General features: G+C 33.3%; 1 protein-coding gene across 1 annotated transcript in view; it reads left to right on the forward strand.

Annotated features, from left to right (window-relative positions):
• The window catches only part of LOC141387021 (uncharacterized), a 40214-nt gene extending 23620 nt beyond the window's left edge, over positions 1 to 16594 (forward strand). The window contains exons 3-4 of the mRNA XM_073956095.1: positions 13000 to 14859; positions 14913 to 16594. Of these exons, the coding sequence (XP_073812196.1) occupies positions 13000 to 14859; positions 14913 to 15062 (2010 nt within the window). The 3' untranslated portion in view covers positions 15063 to 16594. The remainder of the gene's footprint in view (positions 1 to 12999; positions 14860 to 14912) is intronic.
• The last annotated feature ends 5767 nt before the right edge of the window (positions 16595 to 22361 follow it).

Raw genomic sequence — 22361 nt, forward strand, 5'->3', positions numbered from 1 at the left:
TGATAATAACATTGAGTACTGTAGGTTATGCGAGGATGAGGAGGAAACGGAGACAATCGAACACCTTTTATGTAGATGTCCTAGACTGATGGTCAAAAGGCATAGACTATTTGGTGTACATGTGATTGACTCTCTATCTTACTTCTCCTCTATTGACCCTACTATCCTGGTGGTTTACTGTAAGAGTCTAAAGTGGCTCTGGGGCGGGTCAGAACAGGCTTAACACAGTCTAGGAAAATAATCTCTTTTTCTTCTTCTTAAAACAATCTGTTACTCTCCTTTACAATTACTCACTCTTTTGATTCTTTTCTCTTTTGTCTTATCACTTTCACCTTCCCTCCTTCCCATCTTTCCACCTAATCCACAATCTCCTCCCACATAGCTCACCATATCATCATAAACAGCCTTGCATCATCATCTGCAGGCCTACAGCACCATTCAGAATATAATCTGCAGTCTCGCAACATCATACAGAATCGCTCACAACAAGGAACACATCACACCATCTGCACTCACACACCATCGTATACCGTATGCACAAATCACCATATACCCATCAGTCACACATCACCACAATCTGTAGTCACGCAACATTATGCAGCCTCGCCAATAGCAAGAATCACATCACACTTCCCACTACACATCAACATCATCAGCACTCACACATCACCACATAGCAGCATCTAATATCATCTCATCCATAGTCCACAGTGAATCTTCCCTTCAACACTATCCATCATCCATCCATAAAATCCACAACCGCACACTTCATCATCATCAACAGCCTTGTATCAACATATGCAGACAATAGGCACCATTCAAAACATACATCATAGCTCATGACTCTTGTACACCATCATCACCACACGTAACATCAAATAACAAATCCATAATAAACAACATATCACACTTCTACTTCACACCATCACCTACTATGTACATTCACACTTCACCATACAGCAGCATCTATAATCACTTCATCAAATACAACACATATACTTCAATAGTCAGGATGATCACAATGGACCTCAAGGTCTCCGAGTGGAGTGGCAGCCAGCACGGCAGCTGCGCATCCTAAACCTAACCTAACCTATCAGTTTTGTAGTTAAGTCTTATATTGGTAGGAGTGTTAATTATGTGTAGCATCTCAAGAGTGAATCGTTTTTGGTAGTTGTTCTCTTGAGTGAGAACTTTGACATCATTAAAATCAGGGGTATGCCCCGTCAATGTACAATGAGCAGCCAATGCCGTCTTTTGCTCTATAGGTTTATTCTGTGCTTTATGGTCAGATTTATGTGCGGATATCCTTGTCTTTAATTTCGTTTTAGTAATGCCAACATATACCTTCTGCCATATGTTGGACTTGTCACCCTTGCAATTTATCCGGTATACTAGGTTAGACTTTTCCTCGTCATTTACTTTATTTTTCAATTTGCTAAACACATTGTTCAGTGTGTTGGTAGATTTAAATGCCAGCTCGTATTTGGTATGGTCATATATATTTGCATCTTTTAGCCTTTCTGAAAAACCCCGTATGTACGTCATAGGTTTATATATTTTCTATATTTTTATTTCGATAAATACTCTCATTTGTTAGAGACGTCGTTCGGAGAGCAATTTAAATTGAACAATGTACTCAAATCGTTCTTCGCTCTCAGAATTTTGTATGGAAAATGAAGTAATTAATACATAATTAGGGCTCGAACAACGAATAGAGAGCGAATTACCGTCAGTATGAACAAGGCATTACTAATATCCCGTTTCCACGGTACGTTGTTCGTTCTCTATTCGTTGTTCGACCCATAACTACGAATAAATTACTTATTTCCCCATACAAAATTCTATGAACGAACGACGATTTTTTTACGTCGTTCGATTAGAAATACTCTCTCAACGACGAATAAGTATGTCCCATCCCTAACAAATGAGAGAATTTATCGAAAAAATTAATTATGACATGTCTAAATTCAAAATTGAAAAATTTGTTGAAAACACAAACATTTTTAGAAAAAAGGAAAAGAAAGGAAAAAAGATGAATGAAAATTAATGAACTAAACATTTTATATAGATGCATAAGGAAGATGGTCGTGTTTCCTTCTTAATTCCACACGCATTTCTTGTCCATTGGTTCAAAATCGCGTAAAAACTCAGAAACAAAAAGGAAACAAATAACTGAAAGTCTGTATACACAAACATTGTTTTAACATGTCTCTCTCTCCCTCTCTTTAATTTTGAAAATAGAACAGGCCTGCTCAAGGTGCGCACCTGAGCTGTCGGTGTGTGTCAATTTTCTCACACACACAATTTAAAAAGAGAGCTTTTGTTTTTGTTTTGAATATTTTCAAAATTAAAAATCAGTCTCTATTGAACATTCAATGAGGAAGGTTCTGTTTTCGAATTTGTCTATGAATTTATATGCGTACACTGAAAAAATGAATGAAGATACTGAATACGAATTTTTATTTGCCTAAAATTTTTACGGCAAATTAGAGTGTTTGGTTTGTCAACGCACTTTGGTTTGTCACGAACTTGATTTGCAACAAATTATAACATCAACAGTCACATTTGGTCAAAATAAAATAATTATTCTACTCTATATTTTGAAATATAAAATAAAAAAAAAAAACTGTTACGATATTTCTCACAGTATACAGAGAGACAAAGGAAAATTGAAATTTGTGTATTTCAAAACCAACACAATTACAAAATGTGTTTGTATGTGTCTGAGCAGGCCTGAAATAGAAGCATATAAAAATATATTGAAAATACAAAATTATTCAGAATTTATGGAAAAAATTAATGAAATGTGTGTAGTTAAATATAGAAGATACGTTTGAGGGAGAGTCTATTGCTTTTCCTATTCATTTAATTTATATTTTATCTGTTTTCGGTTCAAATTTTCGTGAAAACAAGGAAACAAAAATGAAGGAAATTTTGTTTATGTTTCTGTTAATTACGAATGGTGTCGTGGAAACGGGTTAATTCGTGTACGTCGTTCGACAGGCGAACAACGTAATTGAAACGCTCGTGTGAACATGACATAAGAAACTCAATATAAAATGCCAAAAAAAAAATACAACTTAACAAATATTTTGTTCTGACAAAAGACTACATATAGTTAGCTTTTGATGGGAACTATATCCTTGGATAAAAATATCCAAGAAAATATTGCAATTTTCCCCAAAAATCGTCTTCGAACTTTTTGGAGTTTTCGGGTTTGAGTCACTCGACCGCGGAAAAATTGAGTGGTCCGTCGTCTGTATGTTCATTAGTCTATAGGTCTTGCACAACCTTTTACAAAATGCTGTTCGATAACAAACTTGCAAAGTAAAAGAGAGAGAATTTGGAGACAATTGTGAGAGAATATTGGAGAGTTTTGTTTACAAGTTTTTGCAAGGAAAATTTTTCTTGTAAGAATTTGCAAGTTTGATCAGCTGATTTAAAGTCGAATGCTTTATGGCGTACTTCTTGGCAAAAACATAAACAAACGTTTGGTTATTAAAATAAATAGAAATAAAAAAGAGGAAAAATATTAAATAAATTTTGAAAAACGATAATGTAAGTGAAATAAATTATTTTGTAGTTTGTGGTGACTATTTTTTTTATTTTATTTAATCTTTTCCGACAACTTCTTCTTCTTCTTGTTTATCAAATCAGCTGACTTCTTGCAAGTTTTTGTAAACTGCTGTTCGATAACAATCTGCAAATTTTTTGCTTCGAGAGAGCAAAATATGTGGAGAGAGGTTGCTGAGAACTTGCTGAGTGCTTGCAAGTACTTTTCACTTGCAAAGTTATCGTACACACCTTATTTTAAAACAATGGTGGGCAAATTGCGAGAGACTCATGTATTTTTTACACTTTTTGTGTATGCGGCCGAGCATTTCTGCCCAACAGTGTTTTAAAAGGAAAAACTTGTAAGTTCTCAGTAACAAAAGTCTCCAAAATTCTCTCCAAATTCGCTCTCTTTTACTTTACAAGTTTGTAATCGAACAGCATTTTGTAAAAGTTTGGATAGGTGGTGGGGGTTAGTTTGCACAGATGTTCCATCGTAATGCATCTATGATGGTGCATCCCTGTTTCTTATGGTATATTATTCAATTTCTTAGCTTTTATTTAATTTTATATTTTAATTTTATTTTTTTATATTTTATTTTGAATTTGATTTTAGCTTTAGTCATTTCCATAACGTGCTGTCTTTTAAAATTATTTTATGACTTCGGGTAACCGCATAGGAGAAATTGTTGGTGATGACTCTTTTATTAATTCTTTTTGTCACAGCAGCTTCGGATTAGCTAATATTGGTTTCTGTAATGTTCAATCTATCAAGCCTAGTTGTAGATCTACTAAGTTTGATGAACTTAGAAATATTTTGCTCAGTGGCAAACTTGATATAATTGGCTTTGCGGAAACATGGTTGAAATCATATGTTTCCAGTAAAAGTATTGAAATACCTGGCTACAAGCTGTTTCGTAATGATCATTGCTATTCTCGCGGAGTGGTGTTGCTTTTTATATTTCTGCGAAGAAAAATGCCAGTCTTATTGTCTGTATCTGAGCCTAGTTGCGAGGCATTGTTCCTACAAATAAATACTCCAGGACATAATTTTGTAGTAGGTGTCACTTATCTGCCGGAAATTTCCCTTAGGGTGGAAGATTGCGAAGGTTGTTCCAATCTTAAAAAAAGGAACTTCGGGTTCTTTGTAATCTGACTTTAGGCCTATATCAATATTGCCTGCTTTATCTAAGGTCCTTGAGGTTTTACTTAAAGAACAAATTTGTGCCCATCTTGATTCGTCGTCCTTAATAAACAGCTGTCAATCTGGGTTTCGTAAACACCACAGCACAACATCTCTTGTAATACATTTGACTGATGAAATTCGTCATTGTGTCGATATGGGAAAAGTAGGTATCCTCGCAATTTTGGACTTAAGTAAAGCATTTGACTCCGTGGACTACAATATCCTTCTTCGCAAACAGCATAATGAGTTTTCATTTTTGCCACATTCAGTCAATTCTGTACAATCGATCGCAATTTGTTGTTAGTAACGGTTATGTATCCAACACATCTTCTTTGCATTGTGCCGTTCTTCAGGGGTCTATTTTAGGTCTACTACTTTTTATGCTGTATGTGAATGATCTTTGTGCGTCTGTCCAAAATTCTACACTCAGCATTTATGCAGATGACTTCCAAAGACAAAATGTGCAGTGTTTGTTAGGATTCGGCAGGAGCTTCTGATCATTCTATTGTAATACAAAACTGCAATGTAGCTTTCACTAGCTCTGTCTTTTGTCTGGGATTTGAGATAGATAATGACTTGAATTTTTCCGGGCATATTGCTCCCAAGTTAACCTTATACTAAGACATGTGTACGCTTTAGATGGGGTTTTTACCACTCATGTAAAATTCAAACTTGCCCATTCTTTATTAATGCCTTACATGTTGTACGGTCTAGAAGTCTTTACAGGCACCAATTCTGTAAATTTACGCAAAATTGCCTCTTGCTTCCACTGCGTTCTAAGATTTATACATATATGGCAGTCGGTGTCGTTCTGACTATGAGTCTTACCCCCTGTTTTTGTAACTTATTTTTGTTCGTTCGTTTATATTCGTAATAATTTAAGCATCCATAGCTCAGCCCCCAGAAGACATACACATCTAATTTTTCGTATACCCGTTCCATGTATCGTTAAGAATTTCTCATTTAAAAATCAGCGCTCAACATTTGCGTTAAAGCGAGAAAATCGATCTATAAAATTTGACAGTTCGTGTGAGAAGAATAAAATTTTTTACAAAAACTGGGGGTTACTCCTTTGAAGTCAGGACGAGACCGACTGCCATATACAACTCTTAGAACGCTGTGAAAGCAAGGGGCAATTTTGCTACAGAATTGGTGCCTGTAAAGACTTCTAGACATGTAAGGCATTCTTTATTATCAAATATCGTCTACCGGCTAATCTTTTTAACAGTATTACGTTTTTAAATAGTAGCAGAAATACACAAATACTTTTGCGAAGTTTTTCGCATCCAGTTTTTGAACGTTCATATACGATTCGTGTTGCCAGGTTATTGAATTTATTGCCGAACCAGCTCAAAAATTTCTCTGTTCATCCTTATACTTTCAAGCGAAAGCTTTTGAACTATCTGTCTACGCTTAATCATCCAATCCGAACTTCACATCGTTACGAACAGTTTCTTCTCTAAATTATGTTATTCTCTTCGTCATACAATTTTAGGGGACAGCGCGTTATTTCTTAGGTTTAAGATTTCTTTTATAAAAATGGCATTAAATTTTTTATCTACAATACTTTGCACATTATATCTCATCAACATATGTTGTCCACTAGAGCATTCGTTGGTTGTGTAAATAAATAAATAAATTTGTAAAAAAAACTTTTGGGATATCGTACAGACCTAATCTGAACAGACTTGCACGATGAGTTTATGTGCCTGAAGATAAAAAACGATTTTAACTAGCGAAGACACTTGCTCATTTAACGAAGACACCGTTTAGTGGATGGAGACATACGTTGTGCTGTATAAAAGGTTATCTTCTTGTATCACGGTGGAATAATAAGGTGTTACATCGATAACAATAATCGGACCATTTACCAGACCAAACGTCAAAATTTGCGAACAAATGTTGACGTTTGGTGTGGTAAATGGCCCGATTATTGTTATCGATGTAACACCTTGTTATTCCGCCATGATTTGTATAATAGCCCGTTTCCACGGTACGGCGCTCGTTCTCTATTCGTTGTTCGACCCATAACTACGAATAAATTACTTATTTCCCCACACAAAATTCTATGAACGAACGACGATTTTTCTACGTTGTTCGATTAGAAATACTCTCTGAACGACGAATAAGTTTGTCCCATCCCTAACAAATGAGAGAATTTATCGAAAAAAATAATTATGACATGTCTAAATTCAAAATTGAAAAATTTGTTGAAAACACAAAAATTTTTAAAAAAAAAGGAAAAAGATGAGTGAAAATTAATGAACTAAAAATTTTATATAGATGCAGAAGGAAGATGGTTGTGTTTCCTACTTAATTCCACAAACACTTCTTGTCAATTAGTTCAAAATCGCGTAAAAAATCTGAAACAAAAAGGAAAGAAATAACTGAAAGTCTGTATAGGTACACAAACTTTGTTTTGACATGTCTCTCTCTTTAATTTTGAAAATAGAAACATATAAAAATATATTGAAAATACAAAATTATTCAGAATTTATGGAAAAAATGAATGAAATGTGTGTAGTTAAATATATAAGATACATTTGAAGAAAAGTCTGTTGCTTTTCCTATTCATTTAATGTATATTATATGTGTTTTCGGTTCACATTTTCGTGAAAACAAGGAAACAAAAATGAAGGAAATTTTGTTTATGTTTCTGTTAATTACGAATGGTGTCGTGGAAACGGGTTAATTCGTGTACGTCGTTCGACAGGCGAACAACGTAATTGAAACGCTCGTGTGAACATGACATAAGAGTTTATTATAATAAAACCGATAATTGTCGATATATTAACAGCGAAAACGATTATTTGGCATTACTAATGAAAATAGGTCTGTACGATAACTCAAAAGTTTGTACAAATTTGATGTTTGATGTTCGATAACAAACGTGTTCAGTAAAAAAGAAATGAGAAGTACTTACAAGTAGTTGCAAGAACTTACAAATACTTTTTACTTGCGAAGTAATCGGACAGGCCTCATGTATGAGCAGTAATCATACCCGCTAGAAAAAATGGTATTTTAAAACATTTTCTGCTTTACAAATTGTAAAATCTTTCATATTTGTGGGACCACTAGTCCAAATTTATGCTGCGTAGGTATATATGGTGAACATCACTAAACATTTACTGCTTTACAAATTGTAAAATCTTTCATATTTGTGAGACCACTAGTCCAAATTTATGCCTACGCAGCATACATGGTGAACATCACTAACAAAGCTTTGATTGGAGAAATTAAAAAAAAAAAAAAACAAACGATGATGAATATCAAGTGGTCGATTATGCATTGCCACTAAACTTGAGTTGCGTTGTCAGTTGTCAGCACAACTGAGATGAAATGTTGTATTATTGATGTCAATAATAAGTATTATTGATGATAATAAGTATGATAAGTTCAGTGCAATTATTTTTTAATGTTTAAGAAAATGTACAGGAATCCATTGGAATTGCCATCTGCGCTGTAAGCTGAAGCTCATGTATAATCTGTAATTTTTTTAGGTTTAAGGCGTATTTTCGATTGCCAAAGGTTTACATTGTGAAAACGCTAAAGGACGACTTCAAGTTACAGATCAACAGCAATACCCCCACTTTTAAAAGTGGAGGAGGAAAGTTTCCAAAAGTCCCATGGCAATGATTACAACAATTGTATGGCTCAATCTACATTGTCGAACGTATTGAAGGAAATTGTCTACTTGATAGAGGACAAATTGGATCGTTTCGAAGTTGACGAAGGAGGAAAAAGACAAAACAAAAATCATTTTTTTTATGTTTACCTGTTAAGGCGATGATGATCATATGTTTTAATTTTGTTATTTTTCTCTTTCGAGACGAGCTGATTAATCAGAAGGTTTTTGTAAAAGAAAAAGAATGTCAGAGAAATTGTCATCACAAACCACTACACTACATGTTTCGCACTTTGCTCATCAGGGTATTTTGTGCGGCAATCTGACTATGTCTCTACCCTAAATTTTTCCTTCTATATATACTGAATTTATTGCAAATTTGCAATTAGGAATTCAATACACCGGATTTTTTAAGGCAGATGGCATTGCCAACTCTAACAATCTTATTCATTAGCGAGTTTTTTGCAGGGCGGACTTTATTTCCACACAGCTGCAATTGTCTCCCACATGTAGTCACATTTAACTGTACTATTTTTTGGGATGTGTTTATTTTTAGAACGTAACAACAACCATTTGGTTGCAATTTTTATGTTGGAACGTTTTGTTAAGCCAGGCTCGGCTTGCTTTATTTATGTTTACCTGTTAAGGCGATGATGATCATATGTTTTAATTTTGTTATTTTTCTCTTTCGAGACGAGCTGATTCATCAGAAGGGTTTTGTAAATGAAAAAGAATGTCAGAGAAATTGTCATCACAAACCACTACATGTTTCGCACTTTGCTCATCAGGTGTATTTTTGCGCTCATCAGGTGTATTTTGTGCGGCAATCTGACTATGTCTCTACCCAAAATTTTTTCATACATGTGGGACACAATTACAGCTGTGTGGAAATAAAGTCCGCCCTGCAAAAAACTCGTAAATAAATAAGATTGTTAGAGTTGCCAATGCCATCTGCCTTAAAAAATGCGGTGTATTGAATTCCTAATTGCAAATTTGCAATAAATTCAGTATGTATATGTAGAAGGAAAAATTTAGGGTAGAGACATAGTCAGATTGCCGCACAAAATACACCTGATGAGCGCTTCTCACCAAAGTGCGAAACATGCAGTGTAGTGGTTTGTGATGACAATTTCTCTGACATTCTTTTTCATTTACAAAAACCTTCTGATGAATCAGCTCGTCTCGAAAGAGAAAAATAACAAAAATCATTTTTATTCAAAAACTAGATTCCCAGGTGTAGTCGGCTGTATAGATGGAACCCATGTGCACATCGGATTTGCACTCAATTTATCAATCAATATTTCAAACTGTTGTTTTGTTGTTATTTTCACCGTATTTTTGATACACGGAATTAATTAATCATGCAAATAATCAACAATTGTTAAGAAAATGTTTTTTTACTTTCAATTTTACTTCTTGTTTCTAACTAAAAATAACTGGTTGCTGAAAAATAGCCGCTTCGTCAACTGAGACTCGCAACTTCAGTTAAAAGTTGCCATACATAAAGTAATTTTGGCAACTGACAACGCCACTCAACGATAATTGCTATAGATAATCGACCCCCAAGATTCAAGATTTATTTATTGCGACTTATATGTATATAGTCTGTTCCAGGGTATCAGTTCTGTTTATACGAAAATGTGAAATGAAACATTTTATAAAGGAAATAAATATCAAATGAAAAATATTATAAAGGAAATATTTTTCATTTTAAATTTTCATAGAACTATAATCAAGGCAGGCCCAGAACTCCAAAAATCTACAACTATTTACTATTTGTTCGATAACATAAAGGAAAGGACTCCTAAAGCTGAGTACACATTGTCAGTTTTGAATAACAGCTTTGCGGTTGCTTGCTAGTGTGGCCGTTAATTTTGTCATTCATCATGCAACAACAAAATATTTTGTGGTTGCTGGACGGTTGGACAGTTATCGATCATTGCGAAAAAATCGACATTCAAAACTGACAATCGGGTATGTGATGAAAACCGAATCGACTCGATTTGCAGAATCGAAATGGTATATAATCGGAGTGCCGTTGATGATATATATAGTTATGCTTCGCAAACACCCCTTATTTGAATAATATTTTTAAAATCCATTTTCAATTTTATTAAATATTCACCAAAATTGGAGATATTCGATTTCGGCAAAACGAGTCGAATCGTTTTCCATCACATACCTGTAGTGCGATTCTCTAACACATTTTTTGAGTTACCGACAAAAATCGGTAAAATTAAAACGCAAAATTATGAATGAAAAGTTCAAGTAAAAGTTGACGACACTCTTGCTATCGGAAGAACTTTACGACTGCTTTATATTCGACGCTAACTTACCGAAAAACATCGGTAATTACGGAAATTATAAGCATTTTAATTTTACCGACAATTGTCGGTAACTCAAAAAATGAGTTAGAGAATCGCACTACTGAATGTGTACTGCATTAGTAGTCTTTCATTCTGTCAGTGTGTTTTTACTATTGGTCTGTTCCAGTACTGCAAGAATCTACTAATTTTTACTATTTTTTCCGATAACATAAAGGAAAAAATGTTATCGTAGTAAAAAGTAGTAGCTTCTTGCTGGTTCTGGAACAGAGCATATGTTTTATTTATTTTATTTTTTTTCTTTTTTACCTTAATAACTTTCAAACATGGCACAATAACCAAGGTAGTGGCGTCGTAAAATTTTGAATATGTTATGTCAAAATTTTCTTCATGTAGTTGGGAAAATTACAACAAAAATAATTTTTTTATAAAGGGATTTGACTTTTCATATTCGAACAGCTGGCGTGATACCACTACCTGGGTAATTGTGCCACGCTTTCAAATTAATATTTTTTGGTCTGTTCCAGTACTGCAAGAATCTACTAATTTTTTCTATTTTTTCGATAACATGTAGGAAAAACTGTTATCGTAATTAAAAGTAGTAGCTTCTTGCAGGTTCTGGAAAAGAGCATTAATTTTATGAATTTAATTGAGTAGTACTTTTAATTCTGTTCCCTGTGCAAAATTGTATTTATGCATATTATAAATCGTTAGAATTGATGCTCAATTTCCGTAATTTATTGTTTTTAATATGTAATGTTGTGAGGTATTGCTGCTTGGAAACCGAGTAGTTTCTTAGCCGGATTGTGATTTATTCATTATACATATACCGATGCTTTCACTAGTTCTGTTGTTAATTAGTGAAAAGTAGTTGTGTATTTGAAGATTTTATATGTTTTTTATTGTGCCTATGTTGAGCATCTCTCCAATTAATGTTTTTTCTGTTAAGTTATATATCCTGATGTTTTGTCAATTTCTTAAATGAGGTCTTCGGACTTGAAATTGGAAAGAATAAATAAATTAAAATTAAATTGTTATCGTAGTAAAAATCTGTAGATTCTTGCAGGTTCTGGAAGGCTTTTAATGTTTGAACTGTTACAATTAGCATGTGACAAGGAAAACTATTTTGTATTATTTTAATTAATGTGTTACGGCGTGAGCTACTTGCTTTCCCAAACATCAGATCACAGTATTTAGGGAACGACACAATACCAGATCTTAATCAGGTCATTATAGACGACCTCAAACATTTACGAGATTTTGTTAAAGGCACAGAGTTCCTTAAATAAAATACAGTAGAGTCCCCTTCTACAAACAAACCTAGTCTATAGCGCACAAAAGGCCAAATTCTGGCTAAGTGTATGTCCACCAGGGCATGTAGCGATTACTCGCCCCTCTTTTCAACCTAACCATAAGTTACAACAATTATTATCAATACCCGTCATATATAATCGTCATTCGCTCACAAAATGTTGTAAGGGGAATTAAGTTTTTCAATGATAATTTGGTGTCGGAACAACGAAAAGAAATCGAATAAATACCTGTCCCAGAACCTGCAAGAATCTACAAAAGATTTCCTTTATGATATAAAAAAAAGAATAGTGACAATTTGTATATTGTTGCATTTCTGGAATAATATTGTAATAAGCATTGTAGAAACGGCACATATTTGCTCTGTTCATAACAATTTTTCCTATATGATATCAAAACAAAAAAATATTAAAAATTAGTAGACTCATGCAGTTCTGGAACAGACATAACCAGCGCGATCATGAATATCATTCACGGTCGGGCTGAACAATTACAAATGTTACAGAATGCCTGTTCCAGAACCTGCGAGAATCTAAAATTTTTAACAACGATAATTGGTCTGTTCCAGTGCTAGAATCTACTATTTTTTCTATTTTTTTTTTTTTTTTTTTTGATATCATAAAGGAAAAATTGTTATCGTTGTAAAAAACTTCTTGCAGTTTCTGGAACAGGCATACATGTAATTTGTCCTTTATGTTATCGAAAAAATAGTAAATATTAATATTCTTACAGTTCGGGAACACACCAAACATGTTACTTTTTTGGTCGAATTTTACAATTGTATAATTTGCTCTGTTCCAGAACCTGCAAGAAGCTACTACTTTTTACTACGATAACATTTTTTCCTTTATGTTATCGAAAGAAATAGTAAAAATGAGTAGACTCTTGCAGTACTGGAACAGACCAATAGACAACTTAAAAAATAAACCTATTATTTAAATAAAAGTTTAGTTTTGTATTTTACTTTAGCGAAATTATACTAAAACATCTACTATTTTTAGATTATTTTGCACATTTTTCGATACCTGAATCATGCAGATCTACAAGCAGCCGGAGCTACGTGCTTACGATGGCGTGAGGCGCTTTTTGTTGGCGAATTCAATCGCAACATCCAAGTTCATTTTGCCAAAGTTTGCCTTTCCGACCGACTACCACCTGCAAAATACTATCTCATGTGTCAACGACCATATCGTACTTTTTGTTTGGAAGAAGTAACATTTGGTCAAGCTCAAAATCTCTTACAACAAATTGGTAGTACAGCGGTTGAAGTGATATTCGACAATGCCGACATCGGAGACAAGCAATTTTACGCTTTCATGCAACAGTTAACAAAGCTGGAATGCCTCACAGTGACGCGATGTTCACCACTCTTTATGTCTGGCTCTTTTTTGGAAGGCATCACAGATGTGGCTGAAGGGTTTGCAAATGTTCGTCGCCTTTCCTTGAAAAATAACCAGTATCTTTCGGATGCAATACTCCTGCGTTTGACTTCGTTGATTAAAACAATGGAATCATTCGATATGTCAGGATGTCACATAGCATACCACAACGCCATTCATCGTCGTTTTTATCCGAATGATGCCTTATCAAATAATCCCAGCGAGTCAATATTAACCTTTAAATTTATTGCAAAAGTGGCCAACAGTCATAGGAAACATTTGAAAGAACTTAATCTCAGTCACACAATGATGAGTGGACCGGCCCTACAATCCCTAGCACGTAGTGAGAATGACGAGTCGGGTCTCAATCTCGAAAAACTGTACTTAACAGGATGTCAGCAGATTAATACTAGTGGACTGAAATCATTTTTGCAAACACAAGCTAATTTAGTGACTTTAGACCTGGCTGACACTCTGTGTGTGAACGATGATTGCTTGTCATGTATTGTAAATGCACTGCCTCAATTGCAAGACCTCAATGTTGCTGGTTGTAGTGGAATAACTAATGCGGGGGCCATTTTGCTGTCAAATTTGATTCGTCTTCAAAACTTAAATATATCTCGATGTGACGGCATAACAACCGATGGCTTGGCCCAAGGAATCGCCAAAAAACTAAATTCCGTTTTACAACGCCTCTACATGTCCAACCTCATAGTATGCGAAGAAGGGATAAAGTGCATTGCACGAAATTGTTCTGAGTTGCGAGTTCTAAATGTGGGACACTGTGTTAATGGAGTTACCGATGAATCGGTACAGTGCATTGTTCAGCATCTACGATGGCTGCGTGAGCTCTCATTGGAGGATTGTTTTCGTCTCACGGATGCGGCTCTCACCGGTATTGATATATCGAAGTTGGAGGTGAAGAGTTCAAAGAGCTCGTCTACGGGCATACTGGAAAATTTTCATCCAACACCCCCCTCATCTATGCATGAATTAGACGTTTTGAGACCATCATCGCCACAGTTTATGAAAATCTCTCTGCGGAGCAAAGCAGAAGAAGATATTGTCAGAGATGCCAATCGTAAACGTGCATTATTTGCCGCTTATGAATTAAATCTTGTAGATGATGCCACAGTTGATGGCTTCAGTATACAACAGCTCAAGGGTTTGCGTTCTCTAAACCTAAAGGGCTGCAACAAAATCACAGACGTATCCCTTAAATACGGTCTTAAATTCATTGAATTACAAAGGCTTTGTTTGTCGTATTGTCAACAAATTTCCTCTTTTGGAATGGAAGCGCTGGTTTCAAATTGCCCCTCCATTGAAGAATTGGATTTGTCCGATTGTTATAATATCAATGACAAGACTATGCAGCTAGTCACGGCCAAATTAAAACGCTTGCGTGCACTTCATATAAGTGGATGTTCTCAACTTACCGAACACAGTTTGGATGCAATTCTGGTGAATTGCAAGCGCCTACAGGTAATTAGTAAAAAATATTATTTCCCGTTAATTTCAATGTAATTCCTTTGCAGACTCTCTCGGTATATCGTTGTCGTAGTATGTATGCCGATATAGAAGATCGCCTGTCTGTTCTACCTACATTGCGTAATTTGAATATGGACAATTCAAGAACATTTGATAATGGTGAAATCTTTCGTATGAAAAAGCGTCTAGACTACTGATATTTTGCTGCTATTTTTGTTGTATTTCTACTATATTATTTTCAATTATACAGATTTCATTAATTCTTTTCCTTAGCCATGACGCAATAATGGTGAATAGCAAAATCTAGTTAAATTAGATAAATTAATTGAATCACAAAAGTACTTTTGTCATTTCATTCCACTATAGGTAATTTGCCCAGTTTTTGAGGCAAAAAGTCGATTTTGCATCTTTTATTAATAATAATTTTTTAGTTGGCATTGAAAAAAGAACATGCCAAAATTTATTAATATTAATTAATATGAATGACATTTTTTAAAATAGCGCCATTATCGCGGTTAAAATTGCCGTCAAAGTGAGAATTTCGAAGAAAAACTAAAAAAATATATATTATAAGGCATATTTCAATGTAAAAACCGCGGAAAAATAAACCAAATATAAATTTTTGTAAAATAGAATAGATTGGCAATTGCGAGAGGAATTTATTTAATACAATAATAAAGCTTAAACATTTTGGGTAGCGACCAAAAAACACAAAAAGTCAGAAAAAATATTTTATTTTTCTTAAACTCACTTCATATAGACTTATACTAAATTGGCCGTGTTTGGCCGTGATTTTGCCACCTAGAACACATTACTGAAAATCTTCTGCATTGATATTACTAGGTTTCAAAACCCGATTTTGCCCGTTTTTTGATATTTATCAGATTTTATAAGGTTACTTCTCAATAAAAAGTCTTAAAATTGTGTAAGTTTGGATTGAGGAAACAAATAATAAATATAAAAAATATTGTTGTTTACAATTTCATTGCAAGTAAAATAAGTAATGGCGACAAATTGTTCGTTATATACGTGGTTTTCTATAAACGGTGCGGCAGTAGTAAGCTTTATTTTATCTCTCTTTTCATATTAATCATTGACACCGTTTAATGAAGTACTAATCTCGTCCTTATTAACATATGTTCCAAAAATATACAAAATTGTAATAACAATTTGTTTGAAAATCTACTCGCGGGAACAAAATTTTTGTTACTTACTACCGTGATCGTTTTCAACAGTTTGTTGTGTATAAGAAAACTATTGAAAATGACATTGGAAGAAATAGCTTTGTTCGTTATATACGTAGTTGCCTATAACCGTTGTTCGTTATATCCGAATTTATGTGTAGAAATCTTTATATTATCTCACTTTTCACATAAATAATTTAAAAAGTTAAAAAATCCTTTAATTCCTCTTTTATTCATTTTTGCCCCAAAAATAGAGCAAATTACCTAAGTGCATTCATCACAATTTTATTCTCTCAAAATAAACAATTATTGTTTTAAGCGATTTAACTGTGATTATAATGTATGTTTATATAGGATTATACAACACAACAACAAAAAACTTTTGTTATATATCGTCACCATAAATGCCCGAAGACGTTACCCACAAAACCAAAACTTTACAGGAGAAGCAAAAAACGTTATAAGATTTAAACGGTGTAATCAAATAACGAAAATTTTTAGTATCGTGTTTTAAGAGATAAAATAAATATATTTTTGGAAAAAAATTAAATGTTTCTTCAGAATTTCAGAAGCTGCGTGTGTTACGTCTTTTGGTATAGTATTTTTCTAAATAGTATGAATGAAAAATTATAATCAAACTAGAACTGACTTATTGGCCTACGCGGTTAGGGGAACTTTAAACTAGCAATCTGAAGTTGTTGGGTTCAATTCCCAGTCTTGACGGTGATATTTCAATGGACCACAATTAGGTGAACTGTCTATTCCAACCATCACTATAATTACTTATAATTTCAATTGTATTAGACGGTATTTAAATCTGGAATATTATATTTATTGTTGTATTTAAGTCAATTTAGGGACAAGATGTATGTAGTTAATATAAATTAAGTGATCTGTAACAATTTAAATGTAACTTTAAATTCTCATAAATAATGTTGTCATAAAAGTAATGAATTAAGCGTTTTAAGTCTTGCAGGTGTTGAAATTTCTTTTAGCCTGTGTGTGTACATCTGAGGAGGATCCACTGCCTCAAAATTTCCGGAACTTCTCTGTGGTAGAATCTGGTAGTCGTCTTTGATACAGTTTTAAAAAAGATTATACTGATAGGATCATAAGCCAATGCTTGCAGTTTATTGACTGTAGGATCTCCTGTCGTTTTGTCTAAGTACCTATACAGAAAATTTGCGTTTTTCTTTGGACCTATTTGATTACAACAATCAGTTGAATTTACCCAATTATCTCTATTATACCATGGGTTGGTTGACAAGACCATCTTTTGCAAACTTACAGCCTAATCGTATCCGTCTTTAAAGAATACATCTTTGTATTAGGACGACGTGAATTTTGAGCATATACACGTTTCGTATCAACGCCTCAATATTCTCGTTACGTGCATCTTTTTTTGTTGTCAGAAATTTTTAATATTTCCGTTCGTTCTTTCTCTTGGAAAAATGAGCAATATCGTGACTACCTGCTTTATATCCGGGCTTCATTTGTCTTGCATTGCCTTCCGAATAAGCACTTTCTTTTGTCCGGTTAACATATTGTTTTCCATATGTGCGTTTTAGATGTTTATTTAAATCAGGGCATAGGTCTTCTGCCATCATCTTCAATTATTTCAATTATGGATTTTTTTTCTGTAAGACCATTAAAAACCATCTAAAGTAAAAGATGTTGATTTAAAAATTAACTAAAAGAACGGTCTTTGTGATTTTTGAAAAAAAAAACTACAATTCTTGAGATATCATCACCTAAGAATCAAATTACACATATGTAGAAATAAGCCGAGTAAGAGGCAAAACTGTAAAAGTAAGTACACCATAGGATAGGTATTTCCATAAGCTTTTTTAGAAATCGGTTGAGTAGATCCGGGTCTAACCCGGTTTTGAAACTGGACTTTCGAGTCAAATAACCGGATCCGCCCACGTGGAAATTATACATCATACTCATTAAACCCTCCCTCTGGCATTATAATTGCTGCAAAAATCAAAGACTTCATTGTTTGTACTGCTGTTTAATTTTCAAATGATGTGGGTTACGCCTTTTGTGTTTTATGAAAATTACAGTACGTTGTTACTTCTTTTGGCATTTCTTAAATAGGATCGTTATTTTTGAACGTATACGTTTGAAATTTTGCCAGAGCATGTATTTTAGCTTAATGTATCAGATTCCATCAAAAACGAATTTCGATTTTCATGTTGGTTACGTCTTCCGGCATTTATGGTGACGATATACAGATTTCATTAATTCTTTTCCTTAGCCATGACGCAATAATGGTGAATAGCAAAATCTAGTTAAATTAACTTCTTAATTGAAGCACAAAAGTACTTTTGTCATACCATTAATGTAATATCACAATTTTATTCTCTCAAAAGAAACAATTATTGTTTTAAACGATTTAACTGTGATTATAATGTATGTTTATATAGGATTATACAACACAACAACAAAAAACATTTGTTATATATAAAATTGATATTTACTATAATTATTTATTATCTGTCTCCGGGTAAACTATTAAATTTACAGATGTTTTTCGTATATACATAAATATGTAATTATACATACATCCGTATATATATGATATAAGAAAAGATGTATAATACATACATAAATATATCATCATGGGTTTATAAATATTTAAATATTAAATATTTTGTTTCACAGTAAATAACATAAGAAACATCAGTGCAATCGAGAAATATCAAAGACATAAATACAACTAAGACATGACAAAATGCATGCAACAAAAAAATGTTTACGAAACTTTGTATAGAAACATTACCATTAACAGGTTGCAGTTAATTCAAAATCGCAACCAAGGAGGAACATTTCATGTAATGGTATCAAAAACGAAATTTATGAATTCAAGGATCTATTCAAGAATAATTCTGTGTCAATTGGATCGGATTCGGTTAAATACGTAAAAATGTATAAAAGAAAAAAATGTTATATCACCATATCGTGATATAACATTATGTTAAATTCAAAAGCCATTCACTGAAGACTGATAGCAAAAAAATGTCTTATCTTGTTGTATTTATGTCTTTGGAAATATGCAGACATATAAACCTTTTTGTGACATGGTTAAATTAAAGGTAAGGTAACAAATTTGAATACAACATATGCTCTGTTCCAGAACCTGCAAGAATCTACTAGTTTTTACTACGATAACATTTTGTCCTTTATGTTATCGGAAAAAATAAGGTCTGTTCCAGTACTGCAAGAATCTACTAATTTTTACTATTTCTTTCGATAACATAAAGGAAAAATTGTTATCGTAGTAAAAAGTAGTACCTTCTTGCAGGTTCTGGAACAGAGCAATAGTAAACATTAGTAGATTCTTGCAGTTCTGGAACAGACCAATATTGGTACCATACACTCAAGGCATAATTATATAAGGTATATGCATGAATTACAACAACTAACAAATTTACAAAAACTACATTGTTGTTATTGAAAATTAAATCAAATAAAATATTGGCATAAAATGAGCTGGCCAACTATGCTCGGATCGAAATGAAATTTTTATCACATGTAGATCTCGTCACCCTGATCACAAATATATATAACATTTGTTGCGGAAGTCCATACTTCCCGAGATATGGGCCTTTGAAGTTCCAAAAATTCCTTTGTTAAAGGCCAGCTGATAAGAGAAAAATTTTAAATTTAAAAAAGTTGTTCCCGTGCCCTAGATTGGCTCCTGTCCATTGGAGAAAGTCTTAAATCCCCGGCCGAAGTCCGGCAACTTAAAAATATACAATTTAAAAAAAAAAAATTGAGCATAGTGCGTCAACTCAACTTGTTCCAAAATATTGAATAATAGGGTCGTTCTAAAAATTTTCTCAGGAATAACATAAATAAATTTTGAAAATCCTCTAAAATAGAACAAATTTGAATCAAAATGTAAATATATAGCATTCAGTACTGTTGTAGGTCATTTTTTTGGATAAAAACAATTATTTTATGGTAGCAAATTTCGAAGTTCCAAATTTCATGAGTAGACCCTATTACATTTTGAGAACCAAATTTACAAAAAAGCATGGCACAATTACCAAGGTAGTGGTGTCGTAAAATTTTGAATATGTAATGTCAAAATTTTCTTTATGTTGTTGGGGAAATTACAACAAAAATAATTTTTTATAAAGGGATTTGACTTTTCATATTCGAACAGCTGGGGGGTTACTCTGTATTGCGATGCGTAAGAAAAATTGTACCGAATCAAGTAATTGGTACTCTCTAATACGTTTTCGCATCTCCTTTCGCATCTAATTTTCGCAAATCTTGTATCACCGCACTCTGTAATACGAAAACGTATGTCAAACTCGTGCGATAAGCGCAAATATCTTGCGTTAACAAAACACCAAACGCAAAGGAAACGAATCATGTAAGTTAGCACAATTAAATGCTTGTATTTACATCAAAATTGTTTATTCTTTTCGGGAAATGTTGTTAAAATGTTGACGTATAATAATTTAATAAATTATTATTAAAAAATCAAATTACAATTATTAATTATTTGCGGCATTGGAAAGTACTCTTCGTCGAGTCTCATATTTCATAGGTTTTAGTAATAATGATGATACAAGTAAACAAGTTAAGACCCATATCTCGGGATGTATAGACTTAGCTCTGGAAAATTAAATATCGTTATAATCAGGTAAAAATTTCAGACCCATGCGAGAGGTGCTTCTAAACGACACTTGTTCCAAATTCTTTATTTGTCACCCAAAGTAGTAAGCAATGCTAATTTTTCACTGTATTTTTTAGATATCGTAAAAAACACTTTGTATCGTTAAATGAAATATTGTTTTGAGGACCAATAGCAAGAGATTTGCGCAAGAAACCGTATAGCATTTACATAATTTGTTGCTATAAACGAACAATTAAAATGAACATTTTCAAATTTTGGTTTTTGCAATATGTACATTAGTTGTTTAATGTACATAACCGCATCTTTATTGAGACGAAAACATTTTTTCTCCTTGTAATCCGTTCCGCCACCGAATCCATATTTTTTTTTTTTTGTTATAGACGATTAGCAAGTTTTAGTAGTCGTCTTTGATACAGTCTTAAAAAAGATTATACTGCTAGGATCATAAGCCAATGCTTGCCGTTTATTGACTGTAGGATCTCCTGTCTTTTTGTGTAAGTACCAATACAGAAAATTTGCGTTTTTCTTTGGACCTATTTGATTACTACAATCAGTTGAATTTATCCAATTATCTCTATTATACCATGGGTTGGTTGACAAGACCATCTTTTGCAAACTGACAGCCTAATCGTATCCGTCTTTAAAGAATACATCTTTGTATTAGAGCATATACACGTTTTCGTATCAACGCCTCAATATTCTCGTTTTTGCTGTCAGAAATTTTTAATATTTCTGTTCGTTCTTTCTCTTGGAAAAATGAGCAATATCGTGACTACCTGCTTTATATCCGGGCTTCATTTGTCTTGCATTGCCTTCCGAATAAGCACTTCCTTTTGTCCGGTTAACATATTGTTTCCATATGTGCGTTTTAGATGTTTATTTAAATCAGGGCATAGGTCTTCTGTCATCATCTTCAATTATTTCAATTATGGATTTTTTTCTGTAAGACCATTAAAAACCGTCTAAAGTAAAAGTTGTTGATTTAAAAATTAACTAAAAGAACGGTCTTTTTTGATTTTTGAAAAAAAACTACCATTCTTGAGATATCATCACCTAAGAGTCAAATTACACATATGTAGAAATAAGCCGAGTAAGAGGCAAAACTGTAAAGGTAAGTACACCATGCGATAGGTATTTCCATAAGCTTTCGTACGTTACCCTTTTTGTAAAAATCGGTTCAGCAGATCCGGGTCTAACCCGGTTTTGAAACTGGACTTTCGGGTCAAATAACCGGATCCGCCCACGTGGAAATTATACATTATACTCATTAAACCCTCCCTCTGGCATTATAATTGCTGCATGTGGGTTACGCCTTATGTGTTTTATGAAAATTACAGTATGTTGTTACTTCTTTTGGCATTTCTTAAATAGGATCGTTATTTTTGAACGTATACGTTTGAAATTTTGCCAGAGCATGTATTTTAGCTTAATGTATCAGATTCCTTCAAAAACGAATTTCTATTTTCATGTTGGTTACGTCTTCCGGAATTTATGGTGACGATATACAGATTTCATTAATTGTTTTCCTTAGCCATGACGCAATAATGGTGAATAGCAAAATCTAGTTAAATTAACTTCTTAATTGAAGCACAAAAGTACTTTTGTCATACCATTAATGTAATATCACAATTTTATTCTCTCAAAAGAAACAATTATTG

Source organism: Musca autumnalis, unplaced genomic scaffold (genome assembly GCF_047663935.1).
Source record: "Musca autumnalis isolate F117 unplaced genomic scaffold, ASM4766393v1 scaffold_5, whole genome shotgun sequence".
NCBI classification, from domain to species: Eukaryota; Metazoa; Arthropoda; class Insecta; order Diptera; family Muscidae; genus Musca; species Musca autumnalis.